This window comes from Chlamydotis macqueenii, chromosome 1 (assembly GCF_036417535.1).
Source record: "Chlamydotis macqueenii isolate bChlMac1 chromosome 1, bChlMac1.mat, whole genome shotgun sequence".
Classification (NCBI taxonomy): domain Eukaryota; kingdom Metazoa; phylum Chordata; class Aves; order Otidiformes; family Otididae; genus Chlamydotis; species Chlamydotis macqueenii.
Genome location: NC_141556.1, coordinates 61,838,344 through 61,859,232, shown reverse-complemented (window position 1 = coordinate 61,859,232; position 20,889 = coordinate 61,838,344). Strand labels below are relative to the sequence as shown.

At 42.5% G+C, this 20,889-nt stretch overlaps 1 protein-coding gene across 1 annotated transcript in view; it reads right to left on the bottom strand.

Moving 5' to 3' along the window:
* Positions 1-1,371: 1,371 nt before the first annotated feature.
* Positions 1,372-20,889, bottom strand: part of LOC147602126 (uncharacterized) — a 38,313-nt gene continuing 18,795 nt past the window's right edge. The window contains exons 4-7 of the mRNA XM_086740144.1: positions 18,323-18,437; positions 9,426-9,506; positions 5,555-5,794; positions 1,372-4,629 (exon numbers count right to left, since the gene is read on the bottom strand). Coding sequence (XP_086596270.1) covers positions 4,504-4,629; positions 5,555-5,794; positions 9,426-9,500 — 441 coding nt within the window. The 5' untranslated portion in view covers positions 9,501-9,506; positions 18,323-18,437 and the 3' untranslated portion in view covers positions 1,372-4,503. The remainder of the gene's footprint in view (positions 4,630-5,554; positions 5,795-9,425; positions 9,507-18,322; positions 18,438-20,889) is intronic.

The window sequence follows — 20,889 nt, the reverse complement described above, 5'->3', positions numbered from 1 at the left end:
GCTAATCCAAAGTAATCTGGATGGTTTAGTGAGCTGAAAACAGGAAAGTGAGATGAGCTTTGAAGTGACCAAATGCAAAGACTTCCTAATAGAAAGATCCGAGGGTCATAATGAATAGTCAGCTGAACACAAACTTCCAGCTCAATACAACAGCCAACAGCTCTAACACAATTTCATATGAATAAATAGGAGAATATGAATGAGGTCTAGATTTGTTACATTATTTCTGGCTGGAAACAGAGTCCCTGGAGATGCTCTGTAAGTCCTGATTTCCTGACCATGTACACTGAACAGACTCAAGACTAAGCGTTTTGCTGGTACCCAGATAGCATGTAAGGCAGAGCTACCAGAATGACAGCTCTCCCTTATTGAACTGTTCAGCACACCTGCCCAGCAAGCATTGCTTCCATCTGGAGCTGCCCAAGTTGGATAAAATGCCTACAACATGCCCAGGTCGCCTCCATCCAGATTGTACCACAGTTTGTGCAGTTTTCCATGAACACAATTCTGCTGTGGTTAGCCCTTTCACTGAGATCATAGAAGTCCATGGCTTGGGTTCCTTCCTGCTCCCAAGAGGAGGTCCATGCTCTTTTTTCCATATGGGTAACGTACACCGTCTGTAGATGGTGTTACAAATTTGCCAAAGTCTTCCAAAACCAGAACCCGCATGAGAATCTTGTTACTTGTCGTTATTACGGCACTTGGCCAGTCCAACACGGACAGAGGCCTGAGGTAGTCTAAGGTCTGCTGTGTGGATGATAGTTCAGGTTACGAAACTCTCACAGAGGCAGCCCTTGGAAGTGAGCAGTGCCCACATAGCCTTGATGAGATATTGATGCCAATATTGCAGAAAAACTGTCCAATTCCCTCTTCACAGTCCACTTAAGAGGGCACCAGAGAAGAGCCATGCCACACAATGTCAGCAGAGCAATGTTCTTAACTACCTAATAGCTGAAGAGTCTCTCTTCATGACACTGAGTGATGATTATATCAGAGATACTCTGAGAAGCAGAGAAGCTTCCAGGCACCCTCCCAGCCTGAAGTTAGAAAGTTGCTCCAACGGTCTTCATTTAGTGAATTATTTCACTAGGGCAAAGATTAGGACCAGGCATTCACTGGTTTACACCATTTCCAGAAAGTCAAAGTGACAACATCTCAGATAACAAGTTGGAATTTGCCATCAGATCAAATTGCTTTCAGTTCTATGTAAGGGAAAAAACAGGCTCATGACACCACAGAAGTTAAGACACACTCAAACTGCTGTTGTAATTTCTGTTGATGTGCCAGATGCCTTGTGATGGAGATAGATTAATAAGCAGTTGCTAAATTTCTCATTTTAACTTCATGCAGAAAAAAAATAAAAGTAATTTTTCAGTTTATTTTAGGGTTCTTTAGGTACAGCTCTATTTTAGATTTAATACAAACATTTATTTCTATCCATATTTTTCACACTAAACAAAACCCCAGCCTTTGTTATATTTTTATGGGACCTGTTGTTCTTTCAGAGGTATCTTAATGCATATTGTTGTTTCTGTTTGAGCAAGTGTTGCTCATTTTGTCAAAAGCAGATGGTGTTTTGTTCCAAAAATAAGCAACATCCAACTGTTCATTACGGAGGTGTGAAAGAAGAACGGCCTGATGCACGAACGCAGTTTCTCCCTCCTACTTCCCCTTGCTGCCCCTCTGGTGAAAGGAACTGCTGCTGTCTCGTTATAAGCCTGCAAATCTGTGGAGTTCGCACTGTCGCTCTTCCAGAAAGGACACACAGCTCCAACAGGCATCCCTGCCAGAGCACAGCAGTAGCTAACCCCTCCTGCGAGGACAGCCCAGAGGGCTTTGTAAGAGCTTCTTTGCAGCCCACTGAAGGAGGGAAAGCACTGCTTACTACCTAATGTTAGCAGCTAGCCTAAATTAGGACACATCAGGCTCCCTCTGTAGTCAATGGAGAGAAGTAGGCTTTTCCAGACGGGTAGCAGAAACTACATGTCTCTGCTGACAGCCTATAAAGACTCATTTCCAACTTACAGTTTCAGGGGAAAATGAGGTCTCTACTCTGCTGATCTCCCTCCATGTGCCCCTGGGCTGGAACAGCAGCTACACCGGGTCTCAAGGGGTGGATGCTCCCAGGCAAATTGCTCTGAAGATCACAGGGGAATCACTGGTTTCCAGGACTGGGCTCTACCAGGAGGAGGGAAACGTGTCAGGTGTGAGAGGACAGATACAATCTGACTCAAATGTAGGAGCTCAGGACAGGACATAGAAACCACAAGGAGCCAGTTCTGGATTCATATGGTCATCTTTGTGAAAATAAAGGCACATCATTTTAAAAATTATCTATAACAACCTGAGCAAGGACAAAGACCATCAGTCTCTCTTTTCTCGGAACAGCGCGTGCCATGATCTCAGACACCAGCTCTACACCTGAGGCTTACTCTCCAGGGTTAGGCAAAAATGCCCAGGAGCACAAGATCATTGGGCACTTCCAGCCAGGAGCTGCACTGCGCTATCAGTGCACACCTGTGACACTAGCAGCAAGCCCTTCCTTGGCATTTGCACCTCTGCTGTGGTGGTTTTTGCATAGTTCTAGCTGGGGCTTTCTCTGGCCTCTGCTCCACCTCGACAAGCCTCCTTATGGCGCAATTGAGTCAAGGCCCAGTTGCTTTGATTTGATTAAACCATTAGAAAATGTTAATTTGGCCAAACTATCTAGCAGCACACCTTTAAATCCCCTGCTAGATAAGGACCCTTAATGACTTCTGAGGGCAGCTGCCTTCCTGCAGACAAGGCTCAGCAAGGGTCTTGGAACACCAGCCATTGAGCTATGCCAAATAGTAGAATCTGTGGCATCTGGGAATATATTTTCTGAATAAAGTATTTTTAAAAGATAACCACTGCAGGGTTCCCTATTATGTTTTTAAAATACTCCCCGTTTGCTTAGTGTTTATCCAGAAAAGCTAATTATACTTGTCTCTTAATGTAAATTACTGGATAAATAAACACAGAAATAGGAGCTCAGTGACTGCTATGCTTTCTTTAAAATGCTGCCTGAAGGTTCATTATGCTAAACACAAAAGAGAAGGGAACTTCTTACAATGCACTTATTAAAGGCACATTTTATACAGAAATGATTGTAGCATGATTGTACAATAGCATATAATTTGCTTTGTTGGCATTTTCAGCGTGAATCTTGCCGACAGCAAGCGTGGATGAGAAAAGGGGCTGCAGGGCCGCTGCTTGCGCTGTTAGGAGCTGTCAGCAGCAATTTGGAGGAGGAGGATGCCCCAGCCCAGAAGAGGAGCACTGGCAAAACACACGCGGTTGACAACAGGGCAAGAAACCTCACAGCTCGTTTGCACCCACCTGTATTCCTGCGACAGTGGAAAATCTCAAATTGGTGCTGACACCTTGAGAGACTTACGTGACACCACTATGATCATTAACAGCAGAACACGCTCTAGCAAGTCTCCAGCTCTACAAGTTAGATCCAAACCAGGTGTGAACACACAGCTGTGTTTCTGTCAAGGCAGCCAGAAAGGTACAACATGGAGGTATGCGACACTAATGTCCCCATGCTGGCTTAATGTCACCTGAAAGAGGATATCTTTTTGACCCAATTTAGGGGAAAAAAAAAAAGTGGTCCAGATGATCATCACCTTACATGACATAAAACTGGCAAGTACAATATTGACCCATTAAAACAGATCATGACTGTGCACCACAGTCATGGTACTTCTGACACAGCTGGAGGAGGCTTAAAGTCAGTGGTACCGTATCATCCACCCACCACCTTGGGAGCAAGTTTCCTGAGAAGCAACAGGGAACACATCTCAGTGGGGTTTTGGGTTGTGGTTTTTTTCTTGTACAGATACAACAAAATAAAGGGAAAAGCTACTGGAAGAGGTAAATATAAGGATGATATGTGAAATTGGTCACTGAAATGCTTCTTGACTATGAACAGGAAACACAGTAGGATGCTAATTTAGCCCCATTTTAGTTAAATTTAACATCTACAAGGCCCAGATGCAGTTTTCCCTGCACAGTACTAAAATAGCTCCAGAGCTGCCCAAACCATGACATATGCAGTGAGGAAATTGGGCTGACAAGGCCAGGAGGGCAGGAACTGCTCTGGGCATTTTTCATGCTTGGCCATGGCCAGGCTGCAGGTCGCTGAGTAGATTGAAACACTCACAAAAGACATTTGTCTTCCACCTTTCTAGCTTCTTGAGAGACTCTTATTTGCCACCAGTTTCAGTCTGATGGATGTTTTAACTTTGTCAAACTGTTCCTAAGAATCGTGTATTAGTTTGCACTGCCTTTGAAACTTGGTTTTTACCCTGAAAGGGCAGGAAGTGGGGATTAAGTCCATTAGATGTTGTTTGAACAACTCTCTTTTCACTCAGCGTTGTGACTCTGCAGTCTGCCAGCACATTTCAGCCTCTTTCCAGGAACTGGCACCGTGGGGCGAAGCGTGGCTGGCTGAAGACCTGGCATCTGCGCTGACTTTCATAGGTACCACACTGGGAGAATCAGAGAAGGAAACTCGACGGCAGAGGAGGAAGAAATGTCCCTGGCATCACCCTTTGCAAGTGGGGCATGGAGGACCTGGTTTTCAAAGAAGTTCTCTGCTGCCTGTGGGAAACAAGAGCAAAGTACATTATTCGACTGGAAAACGTGACAACCCAATCATCCTGAAGGGTACTATTATTGTCTGCTTAACATGCTTTACAGTCCCAATGAACAGGGAAGGCTGGCTGACAAGTGTAGTATGATGTATCTAATGGCTCAATACTACCGTGATGGATCCATAAAAGGAATCTAATTTCACAGTTTGAGGGAAATACAGATCATACAGTCGGCACTTTAAGGCCAATGATTTCAGCAATCTGGACAAATAATTCCAGTTTAGGGTATTCTGGTGGGTCAGCATTTTGCTCTATTTGTTGCTGCCTGATTTAAATCTAGGACCTAATAACGCAGCCTGTGAAGGCTTATATGTTACAGGATGCAAGTCTTATTTGCCAATCACACAGTGACATCAGCAAGGATGTTTTTAGTTCTAATCAGATGAAATAGAACATTTGAAAACTCTTTGGGCCAGGTTTATATAGCAGAGCAGCCTGAACTGCACATGCAAAAATTTGTAACCTTCATGCATGTCACTGGTGCAGATTCAGAATTTCTTCTGGGCAATTGCACATGACAATCCAGTTATTTCATACATACAAATTGTTCCAATTGTGTAAAAGGAAGGCTTGCTCAGGTTTTGAGTGTATTATGTAGTTTTGAAAATAAAACCCCTGTCTCTCTTCTGCTATCATGAAAAATATCACTTTACAGAGGACATAATCTTCAGGACTGTATTCCTGCAGATTAAGGGTTATTTGATAATCACAATCATGTCTTAAGTATGGCAACATAGAAGAAAACAGTGGGGGCAGGAGTTTGTTTCTAATGGTGCAGTTACCCTCTTCCTGTTTGATCTCTGGAATCAAACACAAGCTTAGACATAAAAACTCGTCGTTTTGGAAGATGCACATGGTCATATTTTCAGTACCTTGGCAAGGGAGATCTGAGCCTTCTTGAGTTTTGACTTAATGTGAAAGACTCGTGCTTCTTCCTCCTCTTCCTCCTGTCGCCACTCCACATCTTGGGTGTTTCTGTAATCCAGGGTGGGTGGGCTACCCAAGCCCACATGAAAGACCTCATGCAGGCCTTTCGCAGAGTTCAGCAATCCCACCTCCAGTGCAAATGCTGTCTTTCTTTTCATGTGAGTCTTCAACTGATTCTTATAATACTAGATGACAAAAGGTAAATCATGCATAAAGGTATAAATAGTGAAAACTGTTCCAAGTCAGAAAACAAAAGATTAGAGACTAGATGTGCATCTCTTTTGGCCCTTTCTTGTGAAAAGTTAAGAAAAACACGATGTAACAGTTCAAAGCACCGAGTGTTCCTACTTCTGCAAAAAGGTGCGTACCTCACGTTCCCAGTATTGGGAGTATTCTCATTTCAACTATGCTCTCTGAAACTTTGCACCACTACCTTGGACTATGTTACTGGAATAATGAATGTCCATACTCTGTTCATGAAAGTCTGGAAGATTCATCTTATTGAGCTAAACTTGCTGCTAGGAAAAAAAAAATCTGCCAAATCTGTCTAGAGTTCAGCCTTTTATCATTCAAATCTATGCTTGAGCAGTTAGTTTTATCTGGCACTTTATTCTGTCCATTAGGAAGCCTTTAGCTTGCTGGCCATTGGGTAGGGATGAAGGATCTCTAAAACCCCCTTGGCATCCTACGTGCAAGGAGTCTGCCCAATGTAGCTACCCTTTCAGAAAACCAAAGACTTTTTTCACTTGGAATTAAAAAACTGAGCCAGACAATAAAAGACCATGGTTGGCTTGCTAGGAGCTCAAAGCAAATATATCAATACAAGGACCAAGATGATATTTTTCCTGCTAGCTGAAGCAAATGGGGATGGTTGCAACGGTGTGGGAAGCATGGGCTTTGCTGAATTATTTTAATAAGTTAAGCACAGAATGCCACTGGTCATCTAATTCTGCTAAATTTATACCACTATTTATTTCAGGAGGTGATTCCTGTGAATAAAGTGAGCAGGATTTGGCTTTGGTTCTGGATAAGTGAAGAGGATACCAAAGCGTAAAATGGTAGCTTAGAATGACAGAGGAGCTCCTAACTCTGGGAAGCCCATTTACACCAGCCAGCATGGTTCAGACAAAGTGCTAAGGGGGGACATGGTCCCTTTCTGAAAAGAAAGAAAGAAAGAAAATTGCCCCTAAAAGAAAAATCCATAATCAGGAGAACCATCAATAGAGGAGATTCCTCATTGGTGAGGTATCTTCTTTCGACTGAGAAAATTCCCTACATTTGCTGATTCTAATCCAGCTGGCCTGACTTGGATTTGTAACCACCAGATGCATTGCAAACAACTACGGATATTCTAAAGAAAATCAAATAAAGGCTTTTTTAAACCAACAAGTAGCATTCTTGCAGATGGATGCAGAACATAAGCAGTCACAAAATGGATAAAATTGCTGCCCCCTCTCTCCAAAATATTTAAGACGTCTGCATCAAGCTGTCTTTGGTTTGTATACATATCAGATTATAGAAGATCTGCCTCTTTATAATTTTTTTTTTAAAAGGATGGCAGTCTTAGTTCAATAGAGTTAGTGAGACAATCCTTTAAGCTGTGTCAAAATGCCAGTTATCCTAAGATGCCACCCAGATTTGAATAATTTAGAAAGAGACAAAACCACAGAAAGGAGGAATCATCCTTTGACTACTTTTGCTTTTGACACGGCTGCCTCCCTCTCTTTTTTACCAAAGCATCTTCGTCTCTCTATCAGCCATGACAAGTGCCAATCAAACCTTCTGTTTCTAAGGTTCTGGGGGAAAATGAAACATGAAACATTTTCTAACAATCACTGACCAAAGGTCCGCTATCAGTGTGTGGTCTGGGGGAAACCAGCCTTTTCCTTTTTCACTTCTAATCTCTGACCCACTGTTTACCTCTTCTTTTTTATATACTTTAATCTCTTTGTTGTTCCAAAAGATCCTAAACAAATTGTAGGTCAGTGTGGATTAGGTTGCTTTGTTACCAACTATTAGTACATTTACTTTTGCTTTAACATCTTCAGCAACAGCTGAATGTCAAAAAGATCCAGCAAGAGTTTGTTTAATCACAACAAAAACTATACCCACATAGTCTTACAATTGCATTGTCAGCCTCCGCATAAAAAACTGGGATACAATAGAGGACAGTGACCGTGGACCTGCATTGTTAACATGTGTTTTCAGAGGTACTATTCCAGTAACTCAGTATTAGTATAATCACATTCACAGTAACCTTCATTAGATCAGGATAACAATTAAGCTTCAGATATTTGCCTAAGAGTCTGAATTCTGCTCCCATTTGCACAGCAGTTGCACAGGATTCAGAAACAGTTTATGCAGCTTGACAGTTGTGGAAATATTTTTAGTATAAAAATGACATAAAGTTGCTCAGCAAACACGCAAATGTATGCATCAGAATTAAAGAGGGGAATTATTGGACACTGGACTAATTTCAAAGGGATGCATAAGGATCAGATCTCTGAAAGCAAGGTAGACTTCTCTAGACTGAGGTAAGCTTTCTTAAATAAACATTGCATGTGCCCAGCCTATGCTCAGTGAAGAGTATATTGATGTGATTTACATGTAATAGGCCATAAGAAAATAAAAACAGATAGAAAAGGAGAGGAATTTTGTTTAAATTCCACTGACATTGAAATTGAACCAACTTATGTCACCTTATGCATTAGCAAGGCCAGGGCTGGGAAGTTTTTGTGTGATCCCTGCAGCAGCTAGGATCATCTTTTTAACCTGTTGCCCTGTCTTACCTTTCCACATTAAGTTCAAGGTTTGTGTCATCAATTTCAAAGTGACCTTACCAGTCCTAACTGTTTTTTTCCTCTTACCTGCCATTTCTTCCTGTCCTCCAAGCATCACCAGCCATACCCGACCTGGCCCCTATTTGTCCACATCACCGTTGCCTTCCCACAGGTACTTGATATAGGAAGAGACAATCCCAACCTGAACTATCAAATCACTGCCCTCCTCTGCACTAAACTCCTGCCTGCTATTGCCATGTATAAACCCTTCTCATTCCAATTTCTATGGGAAATTGCCCAGACAAAAACTGCTAGGATAAGAAGTTGTTGGCAGTATCTGATACACTTGACAGCTTAATAAAGTTTCCAGTTGCTTTTTATTTTAGATCTTTGTTCTGGGGTTTTCACCAGTAACAATAACGTAGTGATATGAAGGCTCATATGTCAGCAGCTATTCATATGCTGCTTTTCACTGACAGAAAAAGAAAACTCATAAAAGTAACTTTCAGAAATATTGGAGTGATTTGGAAATAACGATAACAGATACTGATACACAAATCCATATATAGTATCTTACAAGATTCACCCAAATTTGCCAGTTAGAGTGTTTATGAAATACACTGTCTAGCTGTATAAATATATCGCTATACTTAAGGACAGAGAAAAAAATACACACAAATGCATGTAATATTGGAGAAAAAAAATAAATCATTGAATTATAAACCAGCCAAGAGCTTTTAGGTCCCCAAATCAAGCAATCAAACTTTCAAAAGCAAGTGCTATTTGAGACCAGCCTTCATTCAGCAACCCCTGAGACGTGTAATAAAGGCAAACTGAGAGATCAGAGGAAGAAAACCACCGTACACGAGCAGAGATCAGATAAGAAAAGGGACTAGAAACTGGGGGATAAAGCAGCAGTTTATCAAGGGAATCAGTAGTGTTTATTATTAGATATACAGGCTGGCGTGCTTTAATGAGAATACAAACACAATATGTAAAAGTTAAGAACGCCTTAAGGAAACAATCCTCAGCTTACCTGTACCATCCCGAGTCTTAGACAATTGTCCAGCAAAGTGAGTGTCTGAGTTCTCCAGCACGGATTCAGTTTCATGCAAACCTGTCAGAAAGTGTGACAATAAATGAGATTAAACAAGGGCCACGAGATTTTTATCATATTCTAAACATTAACAAGTTTATCAGCAGAAGTCACCAACCCCTTATTTTACCATAATGGCCTTTGTTTTCCATATTATTCCATTCAAAGATACCTGAAGAAATACTTGACAATAACAGCATTAAAGATTTGACGATCAATGGAATTTTTTTTAAACGATTCTAACATTTAAAAGGCCTTTCAAAAGCCATATCTTTTCTTTTGTTTTCTTCTTTATATAACTAAAAAAGTAAAAGGAAACTGTACCAAAAAAAAAAAGAACTTTAATCTGTATGCTTTCTCTGCTAGTTTTTTTGCATGTTAGCAAGAGTTTCTCTAACAAAGGTGTTAAACACCACGCAAATTTAGCCCAAGTTGCTTCATGCCCCAACAAGTCTCCAAAGCATGGACCAAGCGCATGTTGTCTGCATTAGAACTTCTCTCCCCAGCCACCACAAAGGCAAACGTGGCTCTGCAAGCCACTTCAAAGCAACCTGCCTGAATTTGCAGTAGGAAGCACGTCCACTCGCACGATAGAAAGCTGGTTTTAGAAGATATTCCTGCTAGTCGCCATCAATTGGTATAAATCTGTGTGTGATTCCTGTAGCTTTATCCCTAGTGATGGGGGCCAAGCTCTCAGGTAGGTTTGTCTCAGGCTCTCCCTCTCGCAAAGCCCTCAAATCCAAGCTAAGGGACACAGCAGCCTGGTTGCAGGGGTGGGTTGCTGGACAGACCGATCACAAGCTACAGCACAAATTTAGGTTCAGACCTGAGCCAAGCATGTGACAATGACATCCCTCAAACAAAAAAAAAAAAAAAGCCCACAGGCAACATCACTTCAGTCATCTTACTTCCATTAGCTTTCCCTTCCCCAAGTTTGATCTGCTTTCACTGTACGTTTCACCCTGTTGATGCCAAAAGTTAAGGGTCTTGGCTCCTGCACAGAATCCTTTTGTCTTTACAAAAACTGAGACTGAGAGAAAGGGTCTTTATGTCCCTACAGTACGAGCTATTAAAAACAGATAAATATGCTCACTTGGTGACTTTGAAAAATCTAAAAAAAAGTAAATACCATATTGGTAAACAGCAGCAAGTACTATCATCTGCAAAATAAGCTGAATATTCAAGTCAGTTTATTCAGGTAAAAATGCAAGGAAATGAAAATGCTCTACTTCTGAATGTGAGAACTCTCAAGAGATCTCAGGGGAACAAATTTTAATCTGCATCTTAGTCTACTGCTAAGTCACCTTAAAAAGGCTCATGTTCAGGTCACAGTTGACTGCCTGGTCTTCAGTAAGGCAAAACATCCCAAAGAATCAGGAAGAAGGTGCAAAGACTCTATCTATAAAGACTGGGATAACATGAGCGACATGTTTGCTGGAAGTACATGTACATCTCCTTGCTCCGTGGCAAAATAAAGGAAAAAGGGTTAACTTAAATCATCTTAAGTGAGGCTTTAAGCCTGTTTGGGGCTAAGACCATGCACATGTTCCACTTCTGCATCTGATCTGAAGAGCATCATCTCCTCTATATGTGTTCTCTGAGCATCTCCTGTGCAAGAAGTAGGGAGGATATAAAAACTTCTTAATGAAAGCATCTGTGTAAGTAACAGTGTTCCAGTTGCAAAGCATTTACAGATCAGGATTTCCTTGGTCACTGTCCACTGTAATTAACTTTTTGAGAATATTTGTTGCCAACTACCGCTCATAAATAATCCTGGTTAGATCGGTGTAATTACAGAACATGAACAGACCTTTCGTAAATAAAATACCACTGATGTCTTCATACTAATTGTTCTGTAACTCTAGCCTCGCATGTCCAGGAGTAGCTGTGCTAAAACACTGTAAATCAATTTAGCAGTTCCATTCACACAATGACAGATGCTGTGACAAACAGGATCACATTTCCTACCTAGACAGCCCCTGCTAAGCAGTCAGTTCAAAAAGAGTAATTTGAACAGGTTCACATTAAAAAATACATGATACTACACAGAGGAAGCTGTCACGCTTTTATTTCTGTCCCCATCCCTACCACGACATATTATTCTGTTACACAGCTAAATGTTCTTACCCATGTACTCTAGATTCTGACATTTTTATTCTTCTTTAGCAACAGTATCCTTTATCCACTACTCAGTCTTCCGCTTCTCTTCAAGGAAAGAGCAGCCATCCAATATACATCACAGTTATTATGCAGGACTCTTCCTTTAGTAAGTCAGCTTCAAATGTCTAACATACCTGAGCAGAGCTTACTCAAGGCTTACTAATTTACTTATGAACAAATTGTAAACATGTTAACTCCTTTCTGCAATTAATTTTAATATACTTCAAAATGGTCAATACAATTTATTTCCTCCAATCCCTTGACTATGTCTGAATTTGAGGAATTTTTAGCAGAGGACTTGAAGTGTAGTTCAGTAAAAAATGACATAAAGAAAAAATATTCAGACAGGGTTTGGTACCTCTGCAGAACAGGGTGAAGACTGAAGACTGCTTCTTGCTTGGGAAAAAAACAACAGTTTGAGCATGTAGTGCTTTTCTGTCTTGTTTAAAGCCAGACACCAGTAAGACAAACCGTACATTCATCGACAGAATCATAGAATGGTTAGGGTTGGGAGGGACTTTCAAAGGTCATCTAGTCCAACCCCCTTGCAAGGAGCAGGGACATGTCCGACTAGATCAGGTTGCTCAGAGCCTTATCGAACCTGGCCTTGAACATTTCCAGGGATGGGGCCTCCACCACCTTTCTGGGCAACCTGTCCCAGTGTTCTACCACCCTCACTGTAAAAAATTTTTTCCTAATATCCAATCTAAATCTACCTCCCCCTATTTTAAAACCATTATCCCTCGTCCTATCACAACAGGCCCTACTAAACAGCCTCTCCCCATCTTTCTTGTAGGCCTCCTTTAGGTACTGGAAGACTGCTACCAGGTCTCCCCGGAGCCTCCTCTTCTCCAGGATGAACAGCCCCAACTCTCTCAGGCTGTCCTCATAGGAGAGGTGCTCCAGCCCTTTTATCATCTTCGTGGCCCTCCTCTGGACCTTCTCCAACTGGTTCATGTCCTTCTTATGTTGGGGGCTCCAGAACTGGACACAGTACTCCAGGTGGGGTCTCACCAGGGCAGAGTAGAGGGGGAAAATCACCTCCCTCGACCTGCTGGCCACACTTCTCTTGATGTACCCAGGATGCGGTTGGCCTTCTGGACCAGAGGGGCACATTGCCTGCTCATGTTGAGCTTCTTGTCCACCAGCACTCCCAAGTCCTTCTCCTCAGGGCTTCTCTCAATCCATTCTCCGCCCAGCCTGTATTTGTGCCTGGGATTGCCATAACCCAGGTGCAGGACCTTGCACTTGGCCTGGTTGAACTTCATGAGGTTGGCACAGGCCCACCTCTCCAGCCTGTCACAGTCCCTCTGGATGGCATCCCTCCCTTACAGTGTGTCAACAGCACCACACAGCTTGGTGTCATCGGCGAACTTGCTGAGGGTGCACTCTATCCCACTGTCCATGTCGCCGACAAAGATGTTGAACAGGGCCGGGCCCAACACGGACCCCTGAGGAACACCACTCGTGACCGGTCTCCACATGGACATCGAGCCGTTGACCACCACTCTCTGAGTGCGGCCATCCAGCCAATTCCTTATCCGCCGAGTGGTCTGTCCATCAAACCCATGTCTCTCTAGTTTAGAGAGAAGGATGTCATGCAGGACAGTGTTAAAAGCCTTGCACAAGTCCAGGTAGATGACATCCATTGCTCGTCCCTTGTCCACCGAAGCTGTCACCCCATCATAGAAGGCCACCAGATAGGAGTAGCACTTCATCAGGACAAACCACAGCAACCTTCTGTCCGCATTAGGCAAGAACGTAATATCGGTTGACATGATATTTCAGAGTGCTATTAGCTATACCATCAATTTCCCTTTGTTTAATAAGCTTATAGATCTAGTTTTCATTGACTGTCATAGAAAGTCAATTCAGTTCACATAGTTCAGGAAGCTGATGTACTCAACATGAAGATAGGGTATTTGGTGAAAGGAAAATAGGCCTTTTCAAGTAGGGCTTTAAGACAGCTATCTTATCATTTTGAGAAGTGCTCTATCTAGCAATCCCATTTATTTTTTATAGGTCTTTCCCTCTCTTTTTTAGGAGAAGAAAAGCTGGCAGCACATTGCACTTTGAGCACTACAGTTTCCCTGCTTCGGCTTCCTACCTTATCCGGTAACCAGTAGGGTAAGCAGCAATCTTTAACCAAGGAAGATTCAGATATTTTTATTCCTACTTGCTTATCGCAATGCATTTCAGGAGTAGATTAAACATTTCTGAGGGTGCTTGGTGATTTTAATCCAGCAACTGCAAACAAAAGCGCAATGAGAAACAATTTACCTTCAGAAGTACACTACATCTTACAGTTATCTCCTCATAATGAAGAGATACTCCAGGCTATGTTAGATCTATTCCCACTCCAAAATAAAAAACAAGATCTTTTACACTGATTTCAGTACAGCAAATCAGACACACAGTGCACGTTAGCATCCTCTTAACAGTTACAAAGCTGTCCTACGAAGACACTCCGCACTACATACAAGGACACTCAGACAGAAGATTTAACTGGACAAGGTGCCAAGTGGTCTAAAGTGGTCTGTCCATGAACTAGTGTGTGAGCAGCTACGCTGAGAACAACAATCCATAAACCAGCAGTCTGTGCATGCTGAAACACTCTGCCGACAGCAAGAGGAGGGTGACAGCGTGACTGCATGTCAGCACTCAGCTCCAGGAATGCCCAAACCAGCGGATGGTCATCAAACAGCCCTGCCCATGGTCAAAGGCAGGAAGTAAGGAGAAGAACTTCAAAACTAGGGGTGTCTTACACCTATGCAGTGTTAGTGAGTGCCAGAAGAGACGCATTAACATGTCTCGGTGATCAGCCTTGTACTGACAACCATGTATGATAATGTTCTGGTCTTGTTAAGTGGTGGGGGGGGCCTAAGGTGGTAGTTTCTGTAGGAAACTGCTAGAAGTCGCTCCCCTTTGTTCAGTGGACTCGACCAGGCCTAGGGCGGACCAAGGCTGAGCCAATTGGTAGCAGAATGTTCCGTGATAACGCCTCTGCCGTAAGGTATTTAAAAAGGGGAAAACAGAAAAAGAAAAAAAAGAAGAGAAGATGTGAAGCAGCTGAGTGGGGGCAGAGAGGGGGAGGCGCGAGCCTTGTGGGCCTTGCAGGCCTCACCCTCTGGCCTCCCGCCGGGCAGCTGACTGGGCCCAACTCGGCCTGGCCCGGCTGCAAGAAGTGGAGAGGAGAGGAGAAGTGAATAAGATGTAAAAAAGATCCTGAGAGGCGTCTGCCAGCCTATTGTGAGGAACGGCTGCAGACGCCAAGGTCAGGGAAGAAGGAGGGGGAGGGGTGATGCGGCTTCTGGCCAAGATTGCCCTGCAGCCTGTGGTGATGACCATGGTGCAGCAAGTTGTCCCCCTGCAGTCCATGGAGGTCCACGGAGTGGCAGAGATCCACCTGCAGCCCGTGGAGGACCTCACACCAGGGCAGGTGGATGCCTGAAGGAGGCTGTGGCCTGTGGAGGGCCCGGTGGGGCAGCTGTTCTGGAGGGACTGCACCCTGTGGAAGAGATGACCCACGCCAGAGCAGTTTCATGAAGTACTGTGGCGTATGGGTGGGATCCCACGAAGAAGCAGGGCAGGAATGTGAGTAGTTCTTCCCCCGATGATGAAGCAGCGGCATGAAACAACGCGTGATGAACTGACTGCAACCCCCATTCCCTCTTCCCCCCTGTGCCACTCGGAGTGGGGGGAAGGTAGTAGAGATAATGTTAAGGCTGGGAAGAGGGAGAGGTGGGGGGAGGTTATCTTGTTCTCTGTCTCATTCTCTTGCTAGTTTTAGAAATAAATGAATAGTTTTCCCCAAGTTGAGTCTGTTTTGCCCGTAACGGTAACTTTAAGGATTTCTCCCCGTCCTTATCTCAAACCTTGAGCCATTTTTCTTATATCATCTCCCCCTATTCTCTTGGAGGATGGGGGGAGTGAGAGAGAGACTGCGTAGTCTGGTCCCGATCAGGGCTGAACTACGACACAACCTTGTACTCACAACCATGTATGATAAGCAGGAGAGCAAAGGCACCAAGTTGTAAGTTTTACTCTTCCCTTCTTCCTACAAATGCTAAGCAAAATGATGGTTGATAGTGATTCTGGGCTGCAATGTCTATTCCAGTTAGTTACCTCATATGTGTTAGCTACCGGAGTGCTTCAGTGAGAATAGAAGTACTAACTCTAATACGGTGTTGCCACAAATCCTCACCAAGGAAGCTCTGAATTAAAAAATCAAGCTGGCTGTAACTACATTTTGTAATGTGAGTAGGAAACAATTTTTATCTGAGTCTCCTTTTATAGCCACGATACACACAATTTGCTGCGGTGTCTTTTTTTCCTCTCTCTACGGCTTATAAAACACTTCAGTAAGGGAGAAGTGTAGAAATGTATTCTTAAGTACTTAACAAAAAACTCTCCTTGTTCCCAGAGAACCATCAAAGTCCTAGATCACAGTCACACTGCCCCAGAGGTAGTAATTAGCTTTTGTGTCAAATATATGCCACAGTACTGTTGTTAGTAGTTATTTGCTTTACTTGGGACATATATATACTGGGATGTATATGCCTATAGAGAATGTAACCTGGAGCTTATTCTGCTTATTTTACACTCCCTTTGTGCTTGGGTAGGATGTGTAGCACAACATTGGGAATTCAGGGAACCTCTTTTTCTACCCAAGACCTTTGCTCTATTTATTTGGTTTTGGTGCTGATAGATTTTCTTGATTTTGATGTGTAAATTTTCAAAACATGGGCTTAGCCATAGTTGCAGGATGACAGAAGTGTTAGTAATTTAAAAAACATCTTTAAAATCGCTTGCAACTAATATACTAACAAGAATAAAGATTTTTATCAGCTAAATTTTTTAGCAATAAAGGGAATATGAGTTAGCTGGAGAGGTGTATTTTGACCACTGGAGGGCTCCTACATTTTTTGCCATTACTAAGCAAAAGCATTAAACAGAGTCTGGCCTAATTTAAAGTTACTGAAAGAACAATCTGCAGCTAGCAATGTATTTTATGAATTTCACCTGTATTTCTACTTGGATCACGGTGGGCAGACTGTGAAAGTATTGAACTTATAAATTATTCAAATCTAGTCACAAATGCTTTCCCCAAATATTTTCAGATTTGCAAATTGTTCGTATGTTGACATTCCAGTTGAATATCTGGTTCGCGATTTGCATAGTCACTTCAGATATTAGTGCACCAAAGCCAAACTAAACTACTAATTGTGTGCTCATTTGTATGAATAATTTAATTTGTATATCATAATTCTATGATCATTTGCTAAATAGTACAAATGGGCAGATAAAGGTTACTGAAGACAAAGGAAAAACTGCTGATTTGCATTGCTGGATGAGGCCAGGCCTGCATATTGCTCCTTCCTTCTGCAATTCCATCAGTGACAACCAGAAAAAACATCACTACACTGTTCTTAACCAGAAAAAGCAGCCAGGATTTGCAACTTTGATACCCCAACACAAAATTGAACTGATGTTTTCAGGGACTGCCTGAGCTTTAAAAACTGATTTACAGGCCTCTTTAGGATAGGAAGGCAGGATCCTCTCAGGTCTTTTTGGAAACTGGATAAGTAGTTGTTTTTAGGGTCCAGACCAAACATGTTGTTCTCATGTCACTGACCCTCGTCGGATATGCACATCACACTTAGACTAAATCACAAGCTCTCCTCAGCCTGCTTAACGTTAACAGGTCACTTGATACGTTCAAGCTCTGCTGATTTATAGGATCTGGCCCTATTTACAGTTTAACCCAGTTTCTTCTTGTTCTGGACCTCCAGTGCCTTCCAGGCCAATGGGGCCTGTTGACGCTCCCTGAAACATCTCACGGGGTTTTTTTACGCTACACTTAGACCTTCATGTGGAAGTTACTGTAGCCCTAAATCCCACTACTTTCCATTTCCAGTGGATAAAGATTGTCAGTCCTCTGGAGTCTGCCCAGACATACGTATTCCTCCTGTCTTATCTGGGTTGGTGCTGCTCATGCTACCAGCAGAGTTTTGCTGGGATCTCAAGAGAGGACTACCATCCTTCCTCTTTCTCTTGCAAATCTAACTTCTCTTACAAGACCCGTTTGGTTTTTCCCAATACTTGCAAGCTCCACTCATGAAACAGACCTTTGGTGGGCATTTTCCAGTTGAATGCTGTATGGTTGGCATCATTTATAGGATAGAGCCAAATTAAACATGCCAGGTTGACAAAAATCTCCTACTACAAATTAACAAACTACTTTATGCACTTCTGATGAAAGAAGAATGTTTCATACATATTAAAATGAGAGGTTGCTGGGAGCCTGAGGAACGAAACCCTTAAGTTCTCTGGTTTCTGATAAAACACTGAATCAGTAAATATTTGTCTAAATTATAGGTCGAGCTCATAAAGTAACTGAAATGACAGAATATATTCTCCAGGAGAACAGCAGTAGCACAGGGACAAACTGATTCTCATACATATTTTTTAAAATTTATTATGGAACTTAAACACTTTTAAACATTATGAAGAAACACAGCAGAAAGCTTTCCTCCTTCTCAGGCTTTAATGCAATTTTCTAAAAACAATGCACAATATAGTCACAAATTATCTGCATTTTTCCATTTTCACTCAAAATCTCTAATATTTATCAAAACTTTCACATTGATTTGGAATTACTCAGGAAGGACACTTACCTTAAGCGCATTTACCACTTGTGGGTGGACACATCTGTGGTTCTAGCAACATGACACAGCTTGTCTGCTTTGAAGCTTTGCCCCAGTGCTCATCGATGCAATAAAACCCAAGTATCTGCAGGATAAAAGAGACTGGCAATAGTCAAGTCCTTAGTAAATTTTGAGGAGCCCCTGTGGCTCTTTTGCTTAGGAGTATAGGAAGTTCTTCCCACCATCTGTGCTAGTTTAGTACAGATCTAAGCACAGAGGAGAAGACTGGATTCTGTCACAGTTCAGAAATTATCTCCAGGTTGCTTCCCCTCCTCTGGCCATGCTTTCTTGCCTCACTGCCCACAGATTGTTGTAATCTCCTCTGTAGGGTATAACTGTCTTTGAAGCACAGATTGGACAGCACTGACTTAACTAGGGTGAGTTTTCCTAACAGAAACTCATTCCAATAGAAAGACTCTGCCTGGCTCATATTTGGGGGTCTTTTCTTTCTCCTCAGATAAATACAATTCCCACTCAAAAATTACCAAAATAATTGAAAGTTACCTTTTGCAGTTTTGGCTAAAATTTGGCCAAAAAAAACCTCACACCAAAATAGTTTTTCAAGTTCTCATTGCTGCACTCTTTTTCAGTCCTTCGTATCTACTGCATTGCACAGACTGTATCTGCTTGTAGACCACGCAGACCCACAGGTCCTGTGTAACCTCAAGGGACACAAGACTGTTTTCAGCATCATCAAACTCTTCCCAAAAGGTCTCACACTGGTGACACTCACACGTATGAGTCGAACGCAACACAAACAACAGCAGGCAGAGGACACTGTCTCTTACGCTCAAAAAGTGCACACAGCTACAGCTCAAGTGTCAGGATAATCATTGGAAGAACTGAGCCTGTAACCCTTCCACGAGCTATTCTGATCCCATCTCATCCCATCTTCTCGGCATTAGCAATCCCGTTGCACGTAAAACACGCTCCTATTTCACTCCTCTTTTTAATTATGGCAGGAAAGGTTTGCCCCTGAATTAAATGTAGTTAAGAGAGCTTCCTACCGTCATGAAAAAGAAACCTTTCATGTTTTGTATCTTTAATACGGTTAATTTGCAGGGTCCTTCAAGAGCAGCTGCTAGTTTTATATGTCAAACGACTGCCACACAAAAGCAAGTGTGGCAGTGAGCTGTGGGTTTTGCTGACACAGCATGCTGTTTCAATTGAAAACAAGAAATAGGAGGAGCAGTCTGAGAAACCTGACACTAGCTGTTACCTTTAGAAATCAAAACTTAACAAAATAAAGGTAGGCATACATATTAATTTATTTTTTTAATGAAATCTTGTTAGATGCTGCTGGAGACACAGGTGATCAGCAAGTCCTTCTGAAGAAACATCTGTTACAAAGGAGAAGAGAGGGAGATGGAGAAGGTGCCATTTTTCTATCACCATAGTAAACACCTAATGCACCGTAAACAGAGCAAGTCATGCGGTAAAACATGAAGAAGCTCTTTTTTAATCATCTGAATAGAAATTTAATATCTTTGCATTTGCTAAGTAAGGCAACTTGCCCAAGCAACCAGATACACAAAGCCTCAGGCATTTATTCTGCCTTTGTTGCTACTGAACAAAGCTTCTAAGTCACAAGCATTAAGGCTGGTATTTACTAAGCAGTTGCACACGAGGGCTCATTAGGAAAATTAGGGTATCCAAACATGTAAGGAAACCTGAGAAATCAAATAGCCACATATACAGCAGAACAAAAAAAAAACCAAAACCTACAAGTATTTCCAGTAGTTATGCTCCTCTAAATTACGAGGTCCAACAGCCAGGATCAGCTCCCCAGGCCACTCCGGCTGTACGGCGCTGAGCAGCACCAGCACAGACCTAGGTCACGCTGTGAGGAGCGGAGGACCCTGGCTTCCATGGGGACGCCATGCTGCAGAAAGCTTTTGCTACCAAACCTGCCCATCGCTACCGAGCTGCACCAGCGCTATAGCAAGAAGAGGGGAACATAAAAAAACCCCCCCACATTACCAGCCAGGAGATCTGTGAATTTTGGTAGTGCTCTTTAATTATTATATTGCTACTGTCTGTCAGGAGTCCAAAATACTCCTCCCTGGCTCTTTTTAAAGGATAATTTCATAAGGTAAGAGCACTGCCACTGTGACTAGCACGCTTTAGTTTCCTCTCTCTTTTTTGCAGTCCTGGCAGGAAGGGTGGCCTCTATCAAATATCAAAGTCACACGAATGTAGCAAAATTCACCTTTCAGGCCTGTGAGAATGAAAACCAATTTGCTAGTCAAAACTGAGGAGCAATAAAAAGGCTTATATTCAATATACCAGCAAAAATGTCATACTGCAACAGCAAGACAGCCCTCCACCAGCCTGCTGGCACAGCTGTTTGCACCACTGCAAGCACTCTGATGGGAAAGTCTTCCAAGAAGTCTGCTAAATATACTGGCAACTTCTCCTACTCCTGGGGATAAATGTAGAACCAGGTCAGCAGATCTTCAGGAAGTAGCAAATATTTCTAATGCTCAGCACTCCAGGACAAATTAGAAACCCTTTTGTGTAATACTATAGAATTAGTT